The 12,151-nt window shown below is 38.5% G+C and overlaps 3 protein-coding genes and 2 non-coding genes across 7 annotated transcripts in view; 3 read left to right on the top strand and 2 right to left on the bottom strand.

Moving 5' to 3' along the window:
• Positions 1-12,151, top strand: part of LOC129796209 (mitochondrial uncoupling protein Bmcp-like) — a 590,308-nt gene that overhangs the window by 195,232 nt on the left and 382,925 nt on the right. The gene's annotated exons all lie outside the window — the stretch shown is intronic.
• LOC129796077 (protein suppressor of forked) lies at positions 285-3,921 on the top strand. Of its 3 annotated transcripts, none has more exons than XM_055837781.1 (5): positions 285-424; positions 513-835; positions 907-2,010; positions 2,072-2,752; positions 3,809-3,921. In XM_055837781.1, the coding sequence occupies exons 1-5, from the start codon at positions 392-394 to the stop codon at positions 3,825-3,827; spliced, it is 2,160 nt and encodes a 719-aa protein (XP_055693756.1). In that variant the 5' UTR covers positions 285-391; the 3' UTR covers positions 3,828-3,921. The 3 variants fall into 3 exon arrangements, with proteins under 3 accessions (XP_055693756.1, XP_055693757.1, XP_055693755.1); XM_055837780.1 differs by lacking the exon at positions 3,809-3,921 and adding an exon at positions 3,388-3,514 and having other exon boundaries at positions 309-424; XM_055837782.1 differs by lacking the exon at positions 3,809-3,921 and having other exon boundaries at positions 2,072-2,836.
• Positions 2,885-2,956, top strand: Trnae-uuc (transfer RNA glutamic acid (anticodon UUC)). The gene has a single exon. It is a non-coding gene; the product is annotated as a tRNA-Glu (tRNA).
• Trnae-uuc (transfer RNA glutamic acid (anticodon UUC)) lies at positions 3,615-3,686 on the bottom strand. Its single transcript has one exon. It is a non-coding gene; the product is annotated as a tRNA-Glu (tRNA).
• LOC129796084 (uncharacterized) lies at positions 4,504-11,801 on the bottom strand. The gene is made up of 4 exons (XM_055837797.1): positions 11,271-11,801; positions 9,857-10,602; positions 6,833-7,390; positions 4,504-5,338 (listed from the first exon to the last, which is right to left on the bottom strand). The coding sequence occupies exons 2-4, from the start codon at positions 10,592-10,594 to the stop codon at positions 4,658-4,660; spliced, it is 1,977 nt and encodes a 658-aa protein (XP_055693772.1). The 5' UTR covers positions 10,595-10,602; positions 11,271-11,801; the 3' UTR covers positions 4,504-4,657.

Below are 12,151 nucleotides of genomic sequence, written 5' to 3'. Positions count from 1 at the left end.
GTAAATTATGTTTCATATTTTTGAGAGAGACATGTGTTTCAAACTTGTTTCATGTGGAAAGGCGCGAGTAAATATTTGTTTTCTTGATTTCCTTTGATTTTTACAAAGAAATATTACTTCTAAATTGCCTTAATTTGTTTGATTTTTTTGTCTATGTTATCTTGAAATTCTAGCTAGAATCTAGAACTGTACAATTTTTTTTGAGGGTTTTGAAAAGTGAAACATTTTCAGGGCACCCTAATGAAACATTTTTGTGGGGATGAAAATATCGATATTGCAGTTTTATATCGATATTCTCCTGCCACAAAAACACCGATTATTTCCTAATCAAGCATTTTTGCCGTGATGTTTGTGTTCTCTTTCTGAATATTTCCGCAATTTCCCGGTGAAAATGCTACTAAAAGAGCAAATAAAGTTCGACATTGTAAGTTTATCTAAATGTTTTTACTGAATTCCTTCGTGTTGTGGCCGTAAAATCAGCGTTGTGAATAAAAATTGTTGTTTGTTGACAGGAATGGGGGCACGAGCGGCTCGTTCGGGCACAGCAGGCAGTTGAATTGCGCCCCTATGATTTGGAATCGTGGTCTGTGCTCATCCGCGAGGGGCAGAGTCGTCATGTGCACGAAGTACGATCCCTCTATGAATCCCTGGTGTCGGTATTCCCGACAACAGCACGCTACTGGAAGATCTACATTGAACAGGAAATGCGAGCCCGGAACTACGAAAGAGTGGAGAAACTCTTTCAACGATGCCTCGTGAAGATTCTCAACATTGATCTGTGGAAGCTCTACTTGACCTATGTGAAGGAGACTAAATCCGGGCTCAGCACCCACAAGTATGTGTTGAAAAGCACTCAAATAATCCTTCCGGAAGTCTAATTTTTTTGTTTGTTTTTGGATTTTTCAGGGAGAAATTAGCACAAGCGTATGATTTTGCATTGGAGAAAATTGGCATGGATCTCCATTCGTATTCCATCTGGTCGGATTACATACAATTCCTCAAGAGTGTGGAAGCCGTTGGGAGTTATGCGGAAAATCAGAAGATCACAGCTGTCCGGAAGGTGTATCAGAAGGCCGTTGTTACACCAATAATTGGCATTGAGATCCTCTGGAAGGAGTACATTGCCTTTGAGCAGAACATCAATCCAATTATTTCGGAAAAGATGAGCTTGGAACGTTCACGGGACTACATGAATGCCCGACGTGTGGCGAAGGAATTGGAGATTGTTACGCGTGGGCTGAATCGGAATCTCCCAGCATTGCCACCGAATCTCAGTAAGGATGAGATGAAGCAGGTGGAGCTGTGGAAGAAGTATATTGCATTTGAGAAGTCAAATCCACTGAGGAGTGAGGACACCGCCCTCGTGACACGTCGTGTGATGTTTGCCACGGAACAGTGTCTCCTTGTGCTCACGCATCATCCAGCTGTGTGGCATCAGGCAGCCCAATTTCTCGATCAAAGCTCCAAATTGCTCACGGAGAAGGGTGACGTGAATGCGGCGCGTGCTTTCAGCGATGAAGCCGCCAATGTGCTGGAACGTGCTACAAACGGCGTGCTGAGTCGCAATATGTTGCTGTATTTTGCTTATGCTGACTTCGAGGAGGGGCGCATGAAGTATGAGAAAGTGCATCAGATGTACAATAAATTCCTCTCAATTCCCGACATTGATCCCACACTCGCCTACGTGCAGTACATGAAGTTTGCACGACGTGCTGAAGGGATTAAATCCGCCAGGGCAGTGTTCAAGAATGCCCGTGAGGACATCCGTTCGCGCTATCATGTGTTCGTCGCAGCGGCCCTCATGGAGTACTATTGCAGCAAAGACAAAGACATTGCTTTTCGCATCTTTGAGTTGGGCCTAAAACGTTTTGGTGGTAGCCCGGAGTACGTAATGTGCTACATTGACTACTTGTCGCATCTCAATGAGGACAACAACACACGCGTTCTCTTTGAACGAGTTCTCTCCTCGGGTGGTCTTACACCCCATTTATCCGTTGAAGTATGGAATAGGTGAGGAAGAAATCTCTCAGAGATTCATAGAGAGGCAAAATAAATTCACTTTTCTTTGCAGATTCCTCGAATTTGAATCAAATATCGGCGATTTATCGAGTATTGTGAAGGTGGAGCGTCGTCGTAGTGCAGTGTTGGAGAATTTGAAGGAATTCGAAGGGAAGGAAACAGCCCAACTTGTTGATCGCTACAAATTCCTCGATCTCTACCCATGCTCCTCCGTTGAATTGCGTTCCATTGGCTATTCCGACACAAAAGGCATACTCACATCCAAAGCCACAACCACCACAGATGCCACAGAGAACATCAATCAACTGCCACGTCTTGATTTATCACAGATGATCCCCTATAAGCCCAAACCCAACGCCTTCCCCGGGGAACATCCCCTTGGCGGTGGAACCTTCCCCCAACCACCAGCATTGGCGGCTCTGTGTGCCCAATTACCACCACCAGTCTCCTTCCAGGGTCCTTTTGTTTCCGTGGAGCACCTAATTGACATTTTCAATCGCATCCAATTGCCCGAACCACCCGTACCAACGGGTGAGAATGGTTTCAACACAAAACTCTTCGATTTGGCCAAATCTGTGCACTGGATTGTCGACGATAGCACCTACACGGGTGAAGGGGGTCTCAAGAGGAGACGCATTGTGCCCGGTGGTGATGACAGTGATGACGATCAAGCAGCTCCGGTGCCACCATCCAATGATATCTACCGTCTGAGGCAACAAAAGAGATTCAACAAGTAAGAAGAAAATTAAGAGCAAGCTCACACCACGCCGGACTTGATGGAAAATGAGAGAGAATAAAGTTTTGGGAATTTTAGAAATAACTCCCTCTTCGTGAGCCACTCTGTGCCATCGCGACGTAGTCTCAATCCCATGTGGTCTAGTGGCTAGGATATCTGGCTTTCACCCAGAAGGCCCGGGTTCGATTCCCGGCATGGGAAGCTTTTTTACCTTTTTTTCTTCTTTATGTTGTGACTTATTTTACTTGAAAAGTTTTTCTTTTAGTGATTTTTCTTAAAAGGAATTTTCTTTAAAAGAATACAGTCGTGCTCTCGTGGTAGGACCGTCGTCAAAATGACTTCTCCGCGGTAAAACGGCTTCAGAATGAAGTATTTTGCCTTCGCAGTGGGACAATTAGTACTATTGGAAAGGTAGGATACTAATTGTCCCACTGCGAAGGCAAAATTCCTCATTCTGAAGCCGTTTTACCGCGGAGAAGTCATTTTGACGACGGTCCTACCACGAGAGCACGACTGTAGTTCAAAAAAAAGATTTTTAATGTTTTAACATTGAGAGCTTTTTTTTGTACATATTTTGAAATTTTATATTTTTCTTTAAAATAATCTTTAATTAATTTTTCTCTCATGTATAGAAAGAAAAAAATTCTTCATCATTTTTCATACATAAAATAATGAAAAGTAATATCAAAGTAAGAAAAGAAAGACAAAAAAGCTTCTCAGTTGCTTTTATATCTTTAATTTAAATAACAAAAAAAATAGAAAAATGAAAACTTTTTTTTTAGAAAAAAGAATTAGAAAATTCCTTTGAAAAATTGTTTAAAAATAACTTAAAGTCAAATGAAAAAAAAGGCAAAAAAGCTTCCCATGCCGGGAATCGAACCCGGGCCTTCTGGGTGAAAGCCAGATATCCTAGCCACTAGACCACATGGGACTGACGGAGATTGAAGCGAATTTCTTCATAAGCAAAAACGAAGGCTATTCGTCACTGCTTCGGCCAATATTTCGCTCATTTCTTTACCTTTTTTCATGTCAACAATTCTTCATTGTCTACAGACGTACATACTTTACGTGAAAAATCTGTTTTGTCATAAATACAAAAAAATGTAATAAATTGAGAAATTTTAATGTGAATTTGGGAAAATATAAAAAATGTTTTTTTCTTGGAAGGAAGAGAAAGTGAAACTCCAGACATTGCGATCTTCAGAGATTCTTATAAGTAATGAATTCTCAACCCTTTTAAGACTGGGCATTTTTTAGGGGAGATCGGGGTTAATTAAGTCAGTTTGCATTAATCTTAACTGCGAATTACTGAAAGTCTCAGAAATTTGAAGGAAAATACCTGCCCTTTGTCTCAGAACACTTTTCTCTAACTCAATGGGCAATATGAATTTTTGAGCTTTTCTTGAATCCTGTAAAATTTAATTCTTGCCAAAATTCTCAGGCAATTTTAGTCACCATATTGGTGTGAATTAAGTTGATGGAATTTTGTCTACTCTATTCGAATTTATTTTGCTTCAAACGCTTCGAAGCTCTATCTATAAAAAAATACTTGAAATAAATAATAAGAATTTGATTTCAAAGAAGAGTTATGATTGGCTGATACATATATTCGGACAAAGCATTTTCATTGGCTATTGAGCTGTGATGGAGCCTTGGTGCAAAATTGATTTGAATACGACAAATTCAATGTAAGTCCTCAAATTTTCACTGTCGAGCAGATTAACATTTCGGCAAAAAAGTGAAAATCATTTATTGCTCATTTTGATGATAAAATTGCTAATTTAATACTCATTTCGAGAGATTAAAGATTACATACATACATACTTTTCTTATTTAAAAGCTAAAAAGTCTTTGGTACAAAAAAACTGACAATTCCTCTACTTAGGTAGATGTTATTAGAGTTCAGTGCCTGCCACAGTAGCAGTAGAGTTTGAGCTGCGGATCATCCACACAGGCACTCTGTCGCCCATAGAGATTCGTTCGACTTATGGGTCCTGTGAGTTCCATGTCCTCCTCCGTTTTCACGCGTACCGTCGCCTCAAACTCCCCCATGCCCGGCTTCGTTCGCAGTCGTACCGTGAGATCGAACATTTGTCCCGTTGTTGGCACTTTTGAGGTTGCATCGGCACTCAAGGTGGCCCGTGTTGCCTCGAGGATGGTATTGAGATGAAGTCGCGCACATTGGGGCACCGTTGCTACACGATCATTGAGCTCACGCAGTACAAAGCGTGCCACACGTAGGACTCCTTGATCAATTGTTGGGACAGTCTGTTTCTCATGGCACGTGCACCAGTGTGGCAAAATACCTGCTGCATCGCATGTGCGTGTTGCGGGTATGGGAAGAAAGGGGCTAATACCACGCGGAAGGGGATCAGCTGCAGCCAAATCCGCTGCTCTGGCATCAATGGCATCATCATCGAGTTGCTCCAGCCGTGCCAAATCTCGCAGCATTTCGTGCAGATCAAAATGCGACGATAAGCGACGCGTATTTCGTCGAAAGTGCCGCATTGCACGGGGGAAGTCCACATGGAACCATTTAGGGAAGATTGTATACATGAAGGGTTGTCTCTCCTCCATCATACCCTTTTGTGTAGCAGAAATATTGAAAATTTGATTGATTAATCATCAATTTATTGATGGAAAAATTCTAAGAACAATCCCTGATTGAAATTGACTCAATATTGACTGCAATCAATTGATTCAATATTGAATCAATATAAATCCTCAAAAATAATTAATCTTGAATTAATTTGATTGATTCAATTTTGATTTGAGGATCGAGAGATCGGCCATAATATCCTACACCCTCTCAGTCATTTACTTTTCTTAAAATCAATCAGAAATCCTTTTTTTTTAATTCGATCTTTCAATAAACTTTTGAATTTATTCTTTAGAGAAAACAATTGGTTTTCTGCTAAAAGTTACAATTTCCGCACGAAATTGAATACATATCATGCATATCTAGATTACGCATCTCCTATGAATATTTATTTCATTTTAAATCAATCTACAATTCATTCAATTAAAATTTTATTCCCAAACGTACCGCAAAGAGAAAAAGTGAATAATAATACTTTTTGCATTAATCGTTTAATTATATTGTTTTATTATACCACGTTTTATATTCATAAATAATGTAAAACAAACGTAGGATTTTCATATGAAACACAAGGGTTTCAAATTGAAGGAAAAAGCTTAACCCTTTAAGGACCATTGGAACATTTTCATCCGATAAAGTGTTTCGCCTTTTTTTTTTAGTTAGAAAATTTGCATTAAACCTTTAGTTCTCACCTCTTTTCTTTTTAATTTTGCAGATATTTTTAGGTAGTCAAAGAGGATACTATTCTAGATCTCAGAACTATTTCACTGTAGAATTTTTCGGACTTGTCTTTTTCGGGATATTCAACTCCCGGAAAAAGTCTATTTCAACCTCAAATGGATGTCCTGGAAAGGATCATGTCTAATTTTTTTTGTATATTCCGGGAGCTACAATAGTGACAAATAAGATTTCATTGAAGGAATATTTAAAAATTTTCCACAATTTCACTCTGGGAATTTACCAAAAAACTTCCGGATAAAAAATTCAGCCAAAAGTGTAGGTTATGTAATTCCGGAAAAAATCATATTCTTTCTACAAGATCCTGTTTTCCATGATCTAATAAGGAAGAATAACTACAGAATCTAAAAAAAAGTCACACCCGGTTAGATTCAGAATAGAATTTTACACAGGAAAATTCGCGAAAATTAATCAGTTTTTTGCTTAGAGAACTGCGCAATGGTCCTTAATGGGTTAAATGAAGGACTATGTGTTGATATTGGTGAACATTTTAAGACCCGAAAAAATAATATTTCCAAGAATTCTCAGGTTTAGGACGAATGAAATGATGATTGCGAATAGGATATAGGAATATAAAAAAAATAGGAATTAAAAAAAAATCTCTACTTATGGTCCTTAAAGGGTTAAAGGAATATTTGCTTTATTGAACATGAAGAATTTTTAGTTAAGAATTAACTTAGCCTTTTTAAATCATTAGGATTTATGTTCAATATAATTAAAAGAATTTAAAAAGAACTCACCTGGTAGGTACTTCGGAAGCTCCCCCATCGTAATCCGTGGTCACTCATGAGAATAAGGACGGTATCATTGAGGAGAGCCTCATGATTGAGTTGCCGTAAGAAGCTCACAATTTTCCCATCGATGAGTTTTGGCATATTGAGGTAGTCGTGGGTGAATGAGGATGTCCAGAAGAAGCCAAAGAATCGCCTCTCCTGTAGACTCTGAACAAATTTGTGGATGTAATCAAAGAGAATCTCAAATGGGGTCTTACTCCCATAGCACAGGTAGACATTGCCGACTTTTTTGTATGCAATTTGACGTTCCATGGCCGTTATGAGGGGGCGCGTGTAGTAGTCGGTGGGTTGATTGCGGAAGCCCTTTTTGAAGTAGTTAAACAACCCCAGGTAGCCAATGTCCTCAGCAAAGGCTGTCAAGTAGCCACGACGTGAGTAGTCACGCCAAATAAAGTGGCAACTGTCGTACGTTGAATTTTTATCTGGCATACAAATTGATTCTAATTCAGATGCCTCCAGGCCAGAGAGCACCGGTACGAGATTCGGATATGTATTGTCGCCCACCTATTTAGGGGAGAAATATTTTCATTTCAATTTAATTTTGTCCTGAGTGAGGGAATAAATTGTTTCTTAACAAACTTTTCTTGCAAAACTCTTCTCTTGAAAATTCTCCATGACTTCATATTAACCTTTGATGTAAAATGCATAGAAATTTAATCAAAGTATAATAGAATGATGTAAAATTAATTTATGAGAGAGCTTTTATCATCCCTTTGTAAGGAAAGCTTAAGGGGTATTCATCTGGGAAATAAATAATAAATTTCATGCAGAATATTTTTCTTTTTTCTTTCTTTGAAGAACTTATGAATTTTCTCGTGAATATAATTCGAATAATTGTGCTACAAAGTATAGAAAAAATTCGATGTATTTTAGCTGTGATTCTTTCTTAAAAGAAGCACAGCTTCTGTGTACACTCAAAAATGCAAAGTCGTCAGATCGGGCTCAAACTTGGGATGAGCACGAATTAGGGTCCCTACATTCCAAAAAACGGTGGCGCCAAAATTTTTCCGTCCGGTCGTCCGTCCGGCCGTCCGGAGTATAACGCTAAATTACAAGAGAACGGTAATAGATAGAGACTTGCGGTCAACGGCAAAGTTCATATATCGGATGGAAGAAATCAGATTATGAGATCAAATCCACCCCCCCACCCCCCCGTCCGCCATTTTGAATAACCCCCAAATTTTGTTTTTGCTATATCTCAGTCACTATTATAGCTAGAAGACTGAAATTTTTATATGTTGTAGGGGACATCAATACCTTTCCAACGATACCTCATTTTTGAAAATCGGCCAAGCCGTTTAGCCAATATGGCCGCCACAAATTTTCATCGAAAATCGGCCATAACTCGAGAACGGCTTGACCGATTTTGATCAACTCAGGCTCAAATGAAAGATATTAATGAGCCCTACAACTGCTCGAAACATTGCAAGTTCAAAAAATGACCGCAAGTGGCGCTAAAATCGAAAACAAAATTTTCGATGAGTTTTCGATGAATATCTCGAGCACCGCTTTATAGAATTGCTTCAAATTTTGGTATGTTATAGCTGGCTATAATATCTTTCATCATGCCAAAAATGAAGAAAATCTATGTAGCCGTTCCGGAGATATCGCGTTTTAAAGTTAACATGTCATATCCTGAGTTGCATAAGACCAACGCCCCGCGAAGCGGGGCGTTTTATATATACATATATAAAAGTAAAATATATATAAATACATAGATATATACATTATATATACATATAAAAATGCAAAGATAAATATTAAATATAGCATGGATGGAACAGTATAAAGCGAAAGAACGGTAAGTAAAACTTACGGGCTGTGATTCTTTCTTTGTCAGTGAAAGGTGAAGAAGGCTGAAAATTGAGGATGGGCAAATTTTGAGGATAGACTTACTCGTGAGCCGAATCACAGCCAACGCCCGCCACGATTAAGGATTTCTTCAAAATTTCTGTGCGTTGGCTGTGATTCGGCTCGCGAGTAAGTCTATCCTCAAAATTTGCCCATCCTCAATTTTCAGCCTTCTTCACCTTTCACTGACAAAGAAAGAATCACAGCCCGTAAGTTTTACTTACCGTTTTTTTTATATTGCAGATGATTCAGATAAACCATACCCTGCTTAAAACAAAAGTACCAATGTCTTGTAAAATATTTACCAAAACTATACGAAAAGCCCTTAACTGACACGATGAATTGTTAATGAAAATAAGAAATTTCCCTGATCCATGTGAGGAAAATTTGTTGATATGAGGGTTGATTTTATAGCTCAATTGTGTGAGAAGTTCTCATTGCAAATTTAATAGAATTGTATGGGTGGTGGTGTGCTCCTTTACACCTGTCGCAAATTTTTATTGTACACCACATACGACCTTTTGTCGTTCAATTCGAGAGATTCAATATCTTTCCTGTATATTGCTTCATACATAGCAAAAAAGAGAGAAAAATTTTATATTTTATTTCAAAAGAAAGGGGAGGAATGCTTTTATAGTTTGATCATTATATTACATAAAACCACAAATTGCAGCATAAATGTACAAAAAAAAACGCTTTTGCCAAAATTCCATTGAGGGAGAATTTTCCGCATCAAAGTTTTAAAACATCGCACAGAAACTTTTAGAAACTGCAAAACTATAAAATTGAAGAAAGCTTTTAAATAAATCAGGAGTTCTTACTTTCTTCAAAATCTCCTTTAAATCAATACTTAAATTATTAAGACTTTTTTGCGCTAGAGAACATTTTTCTATGATGAAAAAGAAAGCTAAAAAAAATTTTCAAAAAGATTTTTTTTGTACTTTAGTTTCATTACAAACCACATACTGTAAAAAGCAAAAGTAGGGAAGAAAACTTTTTTAATCCACTTAATGTGTATTTTCACGAAGAATTTCCTTTCAATAAATCAGCCGTTTTGTATGTGAAATGGAGCAGAAAAAGGAAGAATGGAAGAGAGAGGAAGAAAAGAAAAATTCTCACCTTATTGTATCCTTCCATCTCAATGGCACCCAATTCCTCAAGTAAGACCCTCGTGGTCTTTTTCAGTTGGCGCCGAAAATTGAGCCTGGAGACGCTGTCGATGCCAATTACCACAACGTTAACTTTCCGCCTACTGGCCGCCGGGACAACATCCCCGGGGGGCATGCGGTCGGGTACAAAGTAGTGAAAGTCCTGGTAAATTTCGCCCAGGCCAAAGTTGTCGCACGTCACTTTGACAAATTCCTCCCCGGGGGCCACGCGATGACGCTCCCCGAACACGATGGGCGTCACCTCGTGCTGAAACTTGATCCACATGTCGCTCTTCCGTGCAAATGCTTGGTAGTAGCATGAGAGTAGGGTGGGATCCGTGACGTTGTACAGTGCCTGCAATTCCGTAGCATTCAAACGGATCCAAATGTATTTCCCATCGGACGCCGTAATACCCGTGGAGCAGTGAATCACCGTTGGATCCGCAATGAAGCGTCGTATGTGGGTGTCAAAGATGGGAAATTTGGGCATTTTGCATCCAACTGTATTCACAAAGTATGCCTCACTCTCGGGATCAACATCATCAAGTGGGTCACCCGTGAAGCGAAGGAGCTTTGTGTAGAGCCCCGATGATTTCAGTGTTTCCGCATTGAAGATGAAGAAGAGTAGTGCCACAGCCACCGTGAAGATTAGCAGGAGTTTCATAAAATTCTGCCGATAACGACTTTCCAGTACCTTCACAACCGTCATCTTACTTCCTTTGTATATTGGTTCCATTGACCATAAAATATTAAAAGAAAGAAATTAATTTAATTATTTGTTTTGCGTATTATTTAATCATAAAAAATCGTGCTAAATTCCCTGAATAAATAAAAGCCTAATCGAAGCTTAATTAGATGGAGAGAAAGACGGATTGTGCATTAGACTTCTCAAGAATGTGATGCAATATTTGAAAATTACACGAAGAAAAAAGAAAATTTTTGTGGACTTAACTTATTAGCTGCATTTATTTTATCTTTTATTTGTTTTGTATAAACTATGTTTTATTTAATAAAGATTAGAGAATTATTGCTAATGCAGTCTAATGGGAAATAGTTCTAGAGACCTGATGAAGAAGGAATAGAGCTATCGAAATGTCACATGTTAACCCTTCACGACGGAATTAAACATAGAAGAAGACTTTTCAGTCGATTCGTAATCTTGGATCTCTAGTCTATTACGTAAAAAAGTACTTCCATCTTGAAAAAAATTTTAATAATTAAAAATTGAGAAAATATAATATTTCTCGTTTTGGATAAACGTGTGGATCGAATGAACTATTTAAGGATTAATGGGCTAAATAAACATAATGGTGGGTAACTAAAATAAACCAAATAAACCCCTGCTGGATATTTTCATTGAAACAATAAACCCTAAAATCACTTACAATTTTTGCTTTCGTTGCAGAAATTTCTTCACAAATGGAATTTATATTAATTTCACTGTGAGAAATATTTTCAATTGAGCATTGGCAGTTTTAATTCAGCCAGATGGTACCCAAATGTGAAAAAATAAACTGCCCTAGACGGTGGTGGAAAGAAAGTCATTTTCACTCCCTTTTTCACACACAATCACCACCCCCCAAAACAAACCTCCCACTCTATTTTTCATTCACCGTGCACAGACTATTTTTTTTTCGGGGTTCCTTCGCTGGGGTGAGGCACCCACGGGGTATACGGAATATCTCCACACAGGAAGCCTCAGGTGGTGCAAAATTGCGCCACAGACGTGAGAGATGGGAATCTTCACTTCTTCCTCAAATCTTATAGAAGAGAAAAAAACAGCATCCACTCAATTATGTCGCTCTCTGTGTGGGAACTTTGACCACTCGACCCGGGGAAAGTGCAAATGTGACTGAAACTTTGTGAGTTTGTGGTGCTGTATGGAATCTCTCCTCCAGGGATGTTGGGTGGATGGACGCAAGAGCATGCGCTTCCATCATTGGAGTATAAACAATTTTCCTGACTGAGATGCTGTGAGGAGAAAGAGAGGAATTTTCCCCATTTTATCTCTCTGTACTCTCTCTCTCTCTCTGGAAAAGCTTATCGAGGGAATTTTATAAATCACCCCATGAGGTGAAAAAAAAACTACCCCGAATCTTAATCTCCCTTAGTTACTCATTAGAATAATTTGTATGTTTATGAGGAGGCAAAAGGTACCTATATATATGTATGTGGAATTAAAGAAAATTCCTTTCTCATGAACTTTTCTTCTTTAAAAAATTACAATAAAATTTCTAAGATACATTTTAAAAAAAATTCTCGTTGC

The sequence above is a fragment of the Lutzomyia longipalpis genome, chromosome 4 (assembly GCF_024334085.1).
Source record: "Lutzomyia longipalpis isolate SR_M1_2022 chromosome 4, ASM2433408v1".
Lineage (NCBI taxonomy): Eukaryota > Metazoa > Arthropoda > Insecta > Diptera > Psychodidae > Lutzomyia > Lutzomyia longipalpis.
The sequence above is the reverse complement of the archived record's forward strand: the minus strand, read 5'-3'. Positions and strand labels throughout refer to the sequence as shown.